General features: G+C 41.1%; 2 protein-coding genes across 3 annotated transcripts in view; one reads left to right on the top strand and one right to left on the bottom strand.

The window, feature by feature from the left end:
* TP53BP2 (tumor protein p53 binding protein 2) overlaps positions 1-5,795 on the top strand; it is a 27,404-nt gene extending 21,609 nt beyond the window's left edge. For both annotated transcript variants that reach the window (XM_010018391.1, XM_010018390.1), the window contains exons 16-17: positions 2,403-2,602; positions 5,316-5,795. In XM_010018391.1, the coding sequence (XP_010016693.1) occupies positions 2,403-2,602; positions 5,316-5,357 (242 nt within the window). In that variant the 3' untranslated portion in view covers positions 5,358-5,795. The remainder of the gene's footprint in view (positions 1-2,402; positions 2,603-5,315) is intronic.
* A 1,674-nt stretch (positions 5,796-7,469) lies between these two features.
* LOC104408713 (calpain-2 catalytic subunit-like) overlaps positions 7,470-14,197 on the bottom strand; it is a gene marked incomplete at its 5' end in the record, with an annotated part of 12,607 nt that continues 5,879 nt past the window's right edge. The window contains 11 exon segments of the mRNA XM_010018392.1: positions 7,470-7,493; positions 8,109-8,167; positions 8,653-8,769; positions 9,770-9,848; positions 10,417-10,485; positions 11,554-11,618; positions 12,582-12,639; positions 13,167-13,232; positions 13,978-14,014; positions 14,102-14,153; positions 14,156-14,197. Of these exon segments, the coding sequence (XP_010016694.1) occupies positions 7,470-7,493; positions 8,109-8,167; positions 8,653-8,769; positions 9,770-9,848; positions 10,417-10,485; positions 11,554-11,618; positions 12,582-12,639; positions 13,167-13,232; positions 13,978-14,014; positions 14,102-14,153; positions 14,156-14,197 (668 nt within the window).

Below are 14,197 nucleotides of genomic sequence, written 5' to 3'. Positions count from 1 at the left end.
TTTCCCCTACATTAAAAACCTTAAGTGCGTGCGTTGACAGATTAGTGCAAGGTGGTGAATCTTGCCACGTAAGTACTTCTACATAAAACCAAAAGTAGTATGGGTATCTCGATAGGCAGTTATTGTCTGTTGCCTACTGTCTTTAAATGAGGAATATATTGTACTGTGCACTTCAGAACCAAGAAAGGTATTGCCAAGTCTCTACCTTTATGGAGGTTAGTAAGCATTGAATTTGACTTTACTTTCTGGCCTTTTTCTTCTCTTGCATTTAAAAAGGAATCCCATGTAACTTTTATTCAAACAGTAAGACTGCAGAGAAACCATCTTTTAATGGAGAGAATGAATTCCCCCTAGGGGGTGATGAATATTAGTCAGTGAGGTTTTAAATTACACTTCTATGTGTTTTGTATGTAGCCCTTGTCCCCTAGGCACCTACCAGCTGGACTGTCAAGTAATAGCAATGTAATGCAGTGTAAAAAGCTGTGTAATACAGCCTTTCTGGTTTTGTGGAACATGTGAGTTCTGAGTTTCTGTAAGCTGCTCAGCCAGCATATTTCAAAACAGTTTGTCCAGCTGTCCCCACTGAGCTTGAGAACTGTATCTCTTGGTGCCAGATAAATAGTTTTCTCTATGAAGGGAAGAAGAAGCCCATTTAACTGGCATTGAAATCTGGGCTGAGCAAAATTCCATTTAATTTTATATCCAGACTCCAGTGGTGTTCATCAACAGCAAATGCCTGAGAAAGATTGTAGGACTAGATGAAAAATAATAATACTTGCCCGATATATCTTACTGGTTTTAACTCTGATATGAGTTAAGAGATAGTATCTTTGTGTTTAATAGATCTTGAAAGACTTCTTTTAGGAATTTGCCTAATTCTTAAATCCAGGTAAACAGCCCACAAGATCCTGTGGGAAGGAGGTCCATGGCTTTGTCATATACAGCATGAAGAAACATGTTCCTTTTGTGGGTTTTCTTTGGACCCACCACCTGGTAGTCTCACTTGATATTCTGGTTTTTGTTGGCCTTGGGATTTATTTTTTTTTTATGTTATGAGGTACTTTTCAGTGGGTCCTGAAAGCACTCTAAGGTTTTGGTTTATTGCCAGCTTTTCCAAATTGAAATCACTGAAACTAAGGTGTCTCTTGATATGCTATCAAATTTCCGTATGGTTCCATTAGGAATTAATCCCATTGCTAAGAGTGTTTCTGATTGCCTAGAGTAGTTCATTCACTTGTTAAACCTTGTTTCTTGTTGCACACATGGGTGCAGAGCATGGCTTTTGCCAAAACTTTAATTATACCAAATGCAAAGCAAGGGAAGAGTTTCTCTGAGTAGAACTAAGCATGCAGTGGAAGTAATCTACTTCTACATGATGAGCTAGTATGCACAGATAAAGAACTTGATTTGAACAGACACTTCCTTTAGCAGATGCAGGTAAGAATCCTATACAATAGGTTGTTCTAGTTAAGAAATGAAAAGGGAAATGCCAAGTTTCACAACACTGTGTGCAACGTACTCTTTGTTTGATATTGCCAGGAGCAAAAAAAACCCAGTAGGATTCAGTATTTTGAAGTGGAATAATTACCTGAGAGAAGATTTGTATAATAGTTAAATAAGATACCTTTTCCAGTTTGCTGCTTAGAAGCTGAGGAATATATACACAAAGAATAGTATTTTATCTTTGGCTACAGCTGTAAAATGAGCAAGTTCAAAATACAGTCTGCAGGGCATATGTATATTCTCCAAAACACCTTGGTTGAGAAGCAATTTAACAGAATTGTGTTTCTGAAGTCAGTGTTCAAAAAGAATTAAAATAGTGGCAGAAATTAAGAACTTGTGAGGTAGGTGTTTGAGTTAACCAAAAGCAGCCAGTGGGGAGCAGACAGATCTTTCAGGTACAGGTCTGAGATGCAACGTTTTTGAAAGTTCTGAAATGAAATGACACAGGTGGCAAATGACACCTCAAGCATCAACATGAGAATGGTGGCCAACATAAGCAGGTATTGCTGTTCTCTTTGACAGAAAGAGATTACTGATGAACTAAGAGTACAAAGAAGTGTTTCTTGCTCATCGCTTTGGTGTAGGAAAGTGTGAACAGAGGCACAAAAATACAGCCTTTTATCAGTTGATGTTCCTCTCTCCATTTACCTTGTGTTTTTGAACAAGTGTAAGGAAGAAATCTGTCTGCTGTGTGCAGGGGCCAACTTCACAGTGCCACCTTTCTGGGTCCAACTTCCAGTAGGCTGATGATAGCAAGATGCTAAGTGCAATAGGAATTGAGGTTGGTTTTGTGGTTGCTCCAGTAAGAGTACAACAGTCTTTCCAACTGTTGGTTTTTTTCCTCCTTTTGTTTTTCTTCACTTTTTATTTTTAGCTGCTGTGTATTTTTAATGTTGCAGGAGTCCAGGAGAAAATGGGGATAATGAACAAAGGGGTGATTTATGGACTCTGGGATTATGAGGCTCAGAATGATGATGAGCTCTCGATGAAAGAAGGAGACTGCATGACAATCCTGCGCCGGGAAGATGAAGATGAAATTGAGTGGTGGTGGGCACGGCTGAATGACAAGGAAGGATATGTTCCCCGCAACCTGCTAGGGGTGAGTCCTTGTTATTTCCAGTTAAAAAACCCAGCCCACTATGTGGAATTTACACAGCATGATTCTCACGCATCCAGGTTAGGGGCAATTTCAAAGTCAAGAGGAAGGAGCTGGTGTTCTCCATTTATGCATTTGGGCATGGCAGAGTGGGTTAACACCCTATGTTAGGTACCTAACACATTATATTAATGAATGTGAAAACGGAAAACATGTATCACCACCCTGCTATAGATAGCATGTTCTAATACCAACCCTGTCTCACCGTCTTAAAGGAAAAAAGAAAAGCTTTTATCTGAATATATGCATATGGTTTTGTTGAGCAAGTGAATAGAACTGCATTTCCCCTCTTTCAGAAAGTGATACACTGGCACAAAGGGAACTTGTATGAAGAATGAGTCACGAGTCCTTCCCTGTCTGGGTTTATACAGGGCACCTTGTGGTCTGAAATGGTTTCACAAAGAGCTTTAAGATAAACATTGCAAAATTCTATGGTTATCTTCTTTCCTAGTGTTGAAAAAGAGCTCATCTTGTCAAATAAAGGCAGATCTTTTTCTCTTATGCTCTTTAAGTAATATTTAATCATATGTCAAAGGCCTTAAACGAACTGCCTCTCGTCCTCACCTTCTGTACTACCTCTTTTCTTAAACATAATTGTGTACTTCCAATAATAGATACTTCCAACTATGTCCCCATATTTCACCTTATGGTTGAGTTCCTAGAAAACTATAGCAGATGTATAAAAATTTCCATAAAGCTTTTTTCTGCATATCCAGTTTCCTTGCTGCTGGATATAAGAGGTTCTGCCAACACTAAAGATTAATGACTGTGAATTTTAGCTGATTGTTGTATGATGCTTTAGAGAGGCTGAACCACCTTCCTCACGCAGATAATCCTTACTCTTAAACTGGTTAAATTTTGCAGAGTAACTGTATGTACTGCAAAATCAGTTTTCATTTCTGTATCACTCTTTCAGGTCAGGCCTACCTACGATGTACTGTAAAATTCTCCCTAACGTGGTATTTCTACTCAGGTTTTTTTTCCTCTCCAAACATTTCTAAATCAAGAGCAGCAATGAGCCCTGCACAATAAGGTCAGAAAGGTTAGAGATAGCAGATTCTTTTGTTTGTTTGCTTTTTATTTCCCCTGCTCAAGGTTTGTGTGTTACTTCTTCATAAAGTCACTCAGCCTGAGCACAGGTAGGAGCATCCATATTTCTATAATAAAAAGCTTGGACTGGGGAACACAACTCATTGTTCTAAGCACAACCCAATCTGAACAGAACCTTTGGGGAAAACTATCCAAGCCCAGTGTTAACTGTTACACTAGTGTCTATTGGGTCATTCTGGCACTGCTACCAAAGTATTCTGTAGTTATTCTCAAAATCAATTACTGGACTCCTAATATAGCAGCTGAAATCTAGGCTAAGATGTTCAGCACAGAGAAAAATGTTTGCTAGTTAAATATATTCTTATATTAAGCTGTATTTTTATCATAACTGCCTTATCCTTTTGCAGTTAGGTGCACTGAATGAAGACAAGGATTGCATTATCTGCATCAGTGCTCTACCCTTCTTAGTGACTCACTAGCTCCCTAAGCTGTAGGAGAGCTCTAGAGAGAGCTCTAGAACTGAATGCAAATAAGATAATACTGTCAATATACTGACTTAATAACCAGTCAGGTGTTATGCTGTTGTATAACTGAAGTGTGACTGACTGACTTCATCTTTGCTAGTGGTGAAATCGTAGCAGGCTGAGACAAATCTTGTGGATGAAACTGTTGGTTCTTTTCTTAATTGCTAGATGACTATGAAGAAAGCCAGAGTCTGGTTGAAGAGAGAAGAGGGCATCTTTAAGGAGAACTTTAGCTGAAAAAACCCCAGGATGCAGTGTAGACATACACTGCTGTTTAGAGCATGGCATATTCATCTTTCTTGATTTTATGAAATGTATCCTTCTGTTTTTATATGCCAGTGGCTGTGCTTTTCAGAACAGTAGTTGATCCCAAAGCCCTTTGCATCTGAGGGCCAAGAGCTTCCCAAGCATCTCAGCACTGCTCTGTTGAACTATGTCCCCTCAGCTGTCACCCTGTGGCCAAGGCAGTCTCTGTACTGCTGTGTGCACAGCCAGAAGGAGTAAATAGCACATAGCTCAAGGGCTGCAGCATGACATGTCCTGATTGATTTTTGGACAGCTAAATGAATTTAACTGGCCACCCACTATGCACCAGCTAAAGCACAGCTCTTGCAGTTCCATGGTCTTTATGCAGGCAGGTGTTTGCAGCTTGCCCAAAGCTATAGATGCGTAAAGGCTGATAGGTATTGAGATAAAGGAAGCAAAACAGGCTTTAATACCTCTCTTTCCATTTATGAAACAGGGAAAAATCTTGTAGTTCACTGAACACAAGTGTCTCTTGACTTACAAAGCCACATGCTTTTCCTAGCCCACCCATCTGAGTAGAGCTGAAGGTACTGAATTACATGGTGTTCCATACCTTCTTTTTGTACTGACAATGCTTAGTCTTTTTTAAGGTTGCCTAAAATGTTAAATTTGTATTTGTTAGTGCTCTGGGTGTTTTTTATAACCATGCTTTTTCTACTAGAGGTTACATTAGAATTGTAGCACAAGCGAGGTTTTTCTTTCCCTTTTTTATTATTAAAAGTAAGTAATCTTTTAAAGCACTAAAATTGTAAATCTCATTTCTGTTTTACCCTCAGCTGTATCCAAGGATTAAACCTAGACAAAGAAGCTTGGCATGAACTAGTACAGAAGCCAAATTCTTGAAGTACTAATCATGGATGACTTACAAAAAAGATCATTTTGTGTTGGTTCCAATATCATGAGACTTATTTCAATGGCAATGTAATTTGAAAGCTATGAAGAATGTGCTTTGAAAACAAATGAAGGATTGATGCATTAGCAAATGGATGAGGGCATTCTACAAGATGAAATAATGCATACAAGCAAATGACATTCTGCTGCCTTTGGCCTAAGCAAGCCATTATGTTCAAGTACCCACTCTGATTTCCTCAGACATGGCAGGAAAGAATTTCACATTTTTCTTCTTTAAATACAAGGACCTTTTCAATTTACCGTTGAAGGAATCATCGTGAAATGGACAACTTGGCTTTGTCCAAATTTATCCTGCAGCTTTTTCCAGATGGGAGAAATTAAAGTAAGTATGTGCACAGCACCCAAATGCTTATTGCTGAAAACAGAATGTTAGCTAAACGCAAGTGCATCTGAACAGTGAGAGCCATGCGACCAATCCATTAAGCAATAACTTCTAAAAATACTGTAGCATCGTAGGAATTCCGTGTATTCAAAATATTACGTGCTGTAACAGACAGTGTAGTTTTAGATTCCTCTTTTTACAGAGAGCCTCATGTATTTATTGTATTTTGTACTTCGAAAACTAAGTGTAGAAACTTTCTGTAGTCTTGATAACTTGTTTTTACTTGACTGTGATACCATTAAACTTTTGTCTTCTTAAGCTTTAACTCCAGGTATTTTAGTGTCAAGTTTTTATTAGACCATCTGAAACTGTTACCAGTAAGATGTGCTGCTGTTCTTCATCACACTAACATTCACCTACTTTCTGTATTAAAATGAACCCCTCCTCCCCCATTTGTTAAGACAGTCTTTCTGCATTTAAAATTAAGCTGAATCTGTTAGTTGCATATAACCTTTGTTAATCTTAAAAGCTTAAGGGACAGACTTAAAAAACCTTGGTACAAGTATTTTCCAAATAAAGCCTTTCCCATGGAACTACCCTTTATTTATAATCATTTGATAATAAACACTGTTTAACAGAGGATCAAATATTTCTTTAAGGATATTTATGAAGTACTTCACTGCTTCTCCCTTTAGGCTCATGTTTTCCTACTAGGTAAAGCCTTTCTGATTTCTGGAAAGGTACCTATAAATACAAGAATCTTCTGTAGGAAGGATGATGCAATTCCTCACAGCCTCATGATTTAATAGGTCAGGTATGGAGTACATAGTATCAATTACCTTTCTTGGAAACCTTTAAAATATTAATGCTTGAAAAACTAAAGTATCAGGCTATCTGACATTCCATTAACTGACACATGTCCAGAGTGTGTGTCAGTGCCTCATCAGCTTCAGAATGCTGTTTTATCCCATGAAAAGGCAACAAAAGCTCTGCATCTATCATCTGATCTGTAAGAAGTGTTTATTTTCCAAAGGAAGAGCAGTCTTGCAAGCTTTATTTCTACTGTTTTTATTTAAATACTTTCTTGTATTGCAAAGGAAGATAAATAAGATACAGGAACTCAAGATTCCACCTGAGAGCATGGGCTTTCTCTTGGAAGAGTCTGGTTGCAAACAGCTTCCTGCTTCAGGCACATAAATGGTCAGGAGGGAAAGACTTGTCCTTCAGATTGATCAAACATACTTGCTACTCAAATTCCTCAAAGAATATTTAACCAGAATAATGCTGAGCTTGAACAGAAAGTATACAAGAAATCTCTATCTTCCCTAAACACCTGTAGTCAGATGTGCAATGCTTTCCCTTTTCTAGTTTTAGATATGCAGGAATGGAGCTATTGTTCAAAAAACACTTCTTAAACCAGACTGTCAAGCTATTTTCCTGAAGTCATGTAGAACACCTTAAGTACAAAGATACTAGCAAAGCACTGAATTGAAGTTTTTGTGCAGAGGCTATATAGTAGTAAAAACTGACAAGCCCTTAAAAATGAGGTTGCACATACTTCTGTTGAGCACTTTTGTTCCTATAAGCATGTGCAGAATTTGCCTGTATAAGTTAAGGCACATTCACCTTAGGTTAGTACTTGTATCTTTGCTCAGTTATCTTCACCTGATGCTCTTTTTGAGATCTCTTGAGCTGATCAAATGACAGTAAAGCACAGCCACTGTAACAAGAGAGGAAAATGTCTCAGGGTTAAGTTTAGTAAAAATACCTGCAGCAAGTGTGCATATTCCCATTGCTGGCATGAGGAAAAAAGTCTGTTCTTACCAAAGTCATTTTAGGATCTTTCCTGAATGATTTAAGTTTATACCTCATTTAAGTCAGAAGAGTTTTGGGATGATTTGCACATTCCTGTTTTAGGTCTAGAAATGAGTTATGTTTGGGTAATAAGTGAGTCAAAGAAAGACATGCAGGAAAGTATATTTCTCCAAACTTAGTCCTTGCTCCAGGACAGAGATGGTCACTACTGCACCTGCATTTTACTCTGCTGCTGATAGAAAAGGCAGGGAAGAAACCTCCCTACACATCAGCCAGGATCACTGCCAGAAAGGGATGAGTGGCTTCAGGTTCAAGTTGGTTTGTTAGAGAAGACAATGTGATATTGGTACATTTTAAAATGGGTAACCTTTCATGAGGCTGATTACAAATACACAAGCTATAGAAATCCAGCATATACATGCATACAAATGATCAGTTAGAATGGAGCAGGACAGTCTACTTCTAATAGCCTTCCCCACCCAAAAAAAGCTGAGACCAGTTTAGAGCTAAATGAACTTACATTAACAAGGTTCAATTCTATAGTTCTAGTTTTCTCGGTGTCCAGCTTTCTAAACATTTCTGTGGCAGAAGAGAGATGACAGACAGGGATGAATATAGGAACCAACTAGAAAGCCTGCCCCATGCTTGTGCTTCAGGATCAAAAAGGAATTTAGTCCCAGAGTCTAAACTCTGACAACAGTCTACACCCCAAACCAGAAAGGTCCACATTAAAGTCATTGCCTGCTCATGTGCAAGAATGAGACTGAGCGCTTTTAATAGCTCAGTCTGTAGTATTAACATTATTAGTCAAACTGTAAGTGTTTAGATCTTTTTTAAAGCTAAAATTTAGTTGTTTGCATGGAAGACCATCTGGCTCCAGTTCAGCAGTCTGGCCTCTAAAAAGCTTATTCCTAGATCTAGGAGGACCATGCACACTGGGTTATTGGATTTACAGCTCAGCCTTGAAGGTGCCTTGGTTCCAGTAGAAAGTTTTCTGAATAACTTATCCTGGACTTGAAAACACAAAGCAACAGTGTCTGTCTAGTGATGAAGCACGTACTCACTGAACAATGTTTCCAGCTGAATCAAACACCAGACAAAGTTATCAAAGTCAATGATGAGGTCTTCATCAGCAAAATGAGCCACGATGATTTGATGTAACTGGCAGTTCACTTTGAACCCTAAAAATACAATGTTGAAGATATAAAAAGAAGAAGATGCAAAAAGCTCTCCCCATCAATGCCCCAACCTTACTGTCAGAAATTAAATTAGCTACTTTTGGTTAAATTCTCAAATTTTGAGAGTATTGACTCCACTTGGGAAATTCCCAACAACCCCTTCTGTACTGGGAGTGATTTAGAGCTGTGACCAAGTGATGTGTATTGTTCTTGCTGCCTGTGCTCCCCCATCTGTACGCCTGTTTCCCAGGGGACACGGCCAGTTGCTCCAGCTTACGGTCTTTCCCTGGGTGATGAGGTGGCTGCCAGAATCAGCCTACAGAGTCCAGATGAAGCATTGGCTTTCTGTGGGCAAATGGGTCTCTATTTCCAAAGAGTATGTCAATTTTTGCACAAAAAGGTGTGCTGCCTCATCTTACCTCGTGACAAGAGGGAAAAGCTCCAGAGAGCCCAAACATGGATGTTAAGATTGCACCAGATCAGAAAGTTAATTTGGGATCATACGGCTTTGTGGTACCCTCTCTCTCTTTGCTCACCATTGTAACTCACATTTGCTCTTCAGTGGTTGCAGCAGCGAACTGACTCTTTATGATGATGCTCTTGTGAGCATCACCCCTTGGTCAAGCCATTTCCGTTCTCTAGGTCACAGTATCCTGGTTTAACAGGCTTATGCCAAGCACCCATACACCCAGAGAGACTCACAGAAAGACAGCAGTTTGCTGTTACAAGACCAGATTGTTTCAGTTATTTGTGCTTCTCCAAAAGCTGGTCACTGAAGGCAATAACTGCAAACCTGTCACTCCTTTGAGATGCTTTTAGTGGGCCTGCGTGGCAAGACACTGCCACAGAAAGACAAGAGCCCAGGCCGAGCAGCTACGTTAACAGCAGCCTTCCAGGTCTGGGAATATAGCTTACAAGTGATACACGGGGAACTAATGAGCATCCATCAACCCAGCTTGAAATTGACAGAACCCTAAAAATAGACAGATCAGTATAGAGATACCTGCTGTTTCTAGTGCTCTCCTCATCTCATATGAATTCATGGTACCAGATCGATCCACATCAATTTCTCTGTAAATTTTCTGTGGAACACAAAACCCGAAGTCAAAACTTGAGAGTAATTCAGAGCATGGTTTGACTTTCATCGGAAGTTAAACATTTTGAAATACAGCCTGCATGTTACTGAGAAGTGTTTGCAACATTGGTCTGAAGGATGATATTTATCTCCCAGCTGTAGCTTTAGAAAGTCATTTTAACAAGCAGCCAGAGCAGATAAAAACTCCAGAGGACTCCTTGCACGCCTGTGCCAAATGGCACTATTCCCTACCAAAGCAGCAAGGCTGACACCAAACTCACACTGTTAAGCAGGAAGGGTATGTTTGACATACTTGGACCCAAGTTAAAACAGAAACCACTCAAGACTAAGGGAGGAAGGGAGTAGTCTCTCCTTCAGCCCTTCACCTGAAGGACAAGCAGTCACCCCCCAGGATTCCAAGGAACAAAACCTGGGGGACTGAGGACACGAATGCATGGTGAGCAGAAGGGGAGTCCCTGCTCTGGGAAGTGTAACTGTACACACTGTCAAGGCAAACCAGCCTACAGCCACCTCTACATCTGACTGCACCTTCTCCCAAAGAGGTTGCACCTTACCTGGTATCTCTGAATCTTCATCCAGAGAGTGTGGAACTCCTTCAGTCCCAGTTTGCCACTCCCGTCTTTCTTCTTGGAGTTAAGGGAGTCTTCTTTGGGGGGAAGGAAAAGGGGTCTCCCCTCCCTGTGCTGGCTTTACTTACACAGGCAGTTGTGACTTAATACTTTAAACAAAATAACTACAGTTAAAAAATGGATGCAGGTCCTCTCTGAAGGACTCATCCTGTTGAATGCACAATTGTTGTCTAGGATGTCTTCCTACATCACTAAGATGATTCATTTAAACTGTGATCAGTTCACAAGCTCCTTCTTCAGTACCTCTAGTTTTCCAATACATGTATTAAGCAGCCAAGATAACGCCATTTTGTTCAACACCTGCAGGTACAGGAGCACAACTCCTAAATCTGGATTATAAATAGGAAAAGCTACAACCAAGCCTGCTATTTGAACTTCCACAAGGAGCTAACAAAAGAACCTGGTCATGGCATCGCTCCCAAAACCCACTGAGGAGTCCCTATAGACTGCTGGATTTTACAGCAAATTACAGCAGACCATTGCTTTGTTTTGGTAATTTTCCCTTTTTCCAACTACGCAATCCAACACCCACTGCACAGAAACTGAACACAACTGTTCTTACTTGATCCTCCATCCCACACTTGTGCCCTTGCTCTTAGGGGAAACACAAGTCTCCACTTCCTGTATTTGCTTCCTGTATTTGCTTCTATTTGCTAAGTCCTCACAGCTTTATAATGCCCTTACCAACTCCAGACAAACAGCATAGCAGTGAAGTGCACCCAGGTGTCCATGTTCCAACTCTACAGCCAAGGCTATCCACACTGTGCTGAGAGCCAGGTGCCTTTTCCCAGCACAAACATCACTTTGTCCCCAGCGAAACGAGAACACACAACAGGGAAGACTTCAAAGCAGATCATCCTGTCTGATAAATGGGTTTTCCCTGCTGCCTGGGAGAATACATGTGCCATGGGCAGCAGTAATAGCAAGGGGAATGAGGGTGAAACCAGCTTCTTCACCTCAGGAGTCATTAGGACACCAGCATGGACCCGCCACTGCACAGGCAGCTCACCTGCTTTGAGCACAGGCAGAAGAATATCATCTAGGAATAGCCATAAAGGATACATCTAACAGGTCAACCATTATTTCGCATGTCTCAATACTGAAGCCATCAGATTTAATATCTTGGCCTGTAAAGAAAGAGCAAAAGACAGGATTATCATTGCATGCTGTACCACAGCACCCTCCTAAATAGCTCATATAAGCTCTATAGCCAGACTATACACATCAGCCCTTATTTGTTCTGTGTCATCAGTGGCTTCCTTTGCAACCAAAGAAGCTTTAGGGTGAATGTTAGCTGTGATGTTTTTCCAAGCAAACAGCCCAGTTAGTTTAGTCTGTAGGTGTGCTGCAGAAGCAGGAGATGGAGATAAGGCTTTCCTGCCCTCATTGTCTGCCTGCAAAGACAAGGATGGGCTTTTGAGGGGAGCATGGACTGCTGACCTATGGAGCTCAGTAGTAGGTAGCCTCATGCAAGGGAGGATCAAATCAAGCTTGAAAACCAGCAATACACCATTGCTAACTGGCTGGTGCACACAGACAAACCACACAGTCCTGGCTACCTGGCTAAGATATAAAGAGGCGCTTATTTCTTTAAGCATTTATTTCTCAAGCACTGTTCAATGGAAGGGAAAATAATGCGAAGCCAAGCTCTGAATCACTTCACAGAGAAAGAAGCCCAGAGTTTCAAAGTTCCTTCTCCTCCAGGTCACCCCAGACTCATTTGAATCCTGACTGGTTCAATACTAAAGTAGCAGTAATACCTCCTCTGGATCATTATAAAGCACTAATCAAATCCATCCATCTTCCTGGCAACCAATTCCCAGTAGCAGATGCTGGGATAAAAGGCACCCATATGCACCCTGCAGAGCACATGTCCTGTTAAGTACAGCTTCAGCCCCAGTGTTGCTGCAGCCCACTGCAGCAGCAGAGAGAGCATGTGGCTGTGGCCATATGGTCCCAAGCTGCAGGTCTGGGGCAGAGTCCAGGGCTTTGCTCTGCTCAGGTCAGTGTGTGTGCACTCTGTGCTCTCACAGCCATGCTGGAAGCCTGCTGCTGGCCAACTAAAGCTGTTACTGGAGGAAGGGGCTTAGGTTTTGCTATGATCTTATTCAAGATGTTGCGCCGTTCAAACGCCGAGATCTCTGCATCCTGCAGAAGAGAAAGAGCTTTTTCACTGTGAGCTGCAAGATACTCTCTCAGCAGCAGCCTCTGACTCCTTTGGGCGAGGTGGCCAAGTTCAAGCACCCCTTGGAGTTCATTTCCCTTGGATGGAAACGCAAGCCAGGGTTAAGCTCTCCCCACCTCCCACTCCCAGAAGCACCTTCAATTCCCAGGCGTTAGCACACTGAGCCCTCAGGCAGGCAAGAGCAGCCTGGAGAGAAGGGACAGGCCAGCCCTCATCCCATCCACCAAATGCTCTGCCCAAAGGACAGAATTAGGGACCCACAGAGATAAAGTCAAGCCTGAAGTTCAAAGAGAGCAAAGACTGTTTGCCAGGAGCACTCACAATCCCATTGTGTAAGCAGATAGGTAACTACACGCATCTTTGCATGTACCATTATGCACATGGTTGAGATCTGAGTCAGCACAAGGATTAAACTCCATCCTGGGGGAGGCATTTCTCTTACCCACTCACCCATGTTATACCAGTAAGATGTTAACAGAAGAACACTCACACTCCCTGCTAGCTGTCCGAAAAGCTTTTTAAAGCTGGGTTCGATGTCATCTTCACTGATCTCTGTCTACAAGAGAAGAAACAGAGAACATGGAAAGGAGGAAATCTGCCTGAGAAGGACTTAATGCATTTCCTTGCCCCTAGTAAAACATAATTTAAATGACAAAGTTGAAGGGACAGAGTACTTTTGCTTTGATCTAAATCAGTTTTATTTTCATTCATTCATTCAAAAGGCTGGCATTGCAAATACTGCAGGACTTCAGAATTTAGAATTCTTTGTTTTATTTATAAAAGCCCTACCAAATTCAGAACTTCGCTATTGCTACTACTGCTGTTGGACCTTGTGTCTTGATTTAAAGCAAAGAAAGCAAAATACAAGTTCTTATCTTGCGGTGGGGGGGAATCACACAGGGGAGAAGATGCATTAATAGGCAAAACACCCCCAGCTCCAGCAAGGCTAAACATATGGTGAGCCACTACTTATGAAAATAGTATCACATCAAACATACCCCTTATGGCTAAAGGGTGGATACCTGGAGAGCAAAGGGAACTAATTTCCTATGGCTCCTGTCACCTCTGCAGATAGTACCTGAGCCCTCTTCCCGGGAAGCCCAAGCTCACCACCCTGGATAAAGGACAACACTCATTTCCATTATTGCTTGTGATGTTCCTATCGATACTGAAAGGTCTGTTTCCAGAGTGGGACAGCAGTTCTTCATAATGCCTACAGAAAACCACTACCCTGCACAGAGAAGAGGCACTCCAACCGCACTTCTTAACCACAAAATCAAATGTTTTAAACTAAGATATACGTCTTCAAAATTGGCCTCAATTTCATCATCTATCACCCTGGAAAGATAAAGAAATCAGTATTAAAATCAAGTTCCTTTTCTGATGCTCTTCCTTCAAGTTTCAGGTTAGGAAAGAGATACATACGTGGAGTTGGCATTCTTCTCTGAGAAGACTCGCAGGCAGAAATCCCCATTCTGTTGGGTTCAAAGGTCGAGGGCACAGCAATATATTCTCCTGCAG

Source organism: Nestor notabilis, unplaced genomic scaffold, assembly GCF_000696875.1.
Source record: "Nestor notabilis isolate BGI_N333 unplaced genomic scaffold, ASM69687v1 scaffold31457, whole genome shotgun sequence".
Classification (NCBI taxonomy): domain Eukaryota; kingdom Metazoa; phylum Chordata; class Aves; order Psittaciformes; family Psittacidae; genus Nestor; species Nestor notabilis.
This window is presented reverse-complemented; position numbering and strand designations above follow the sequence as displayed.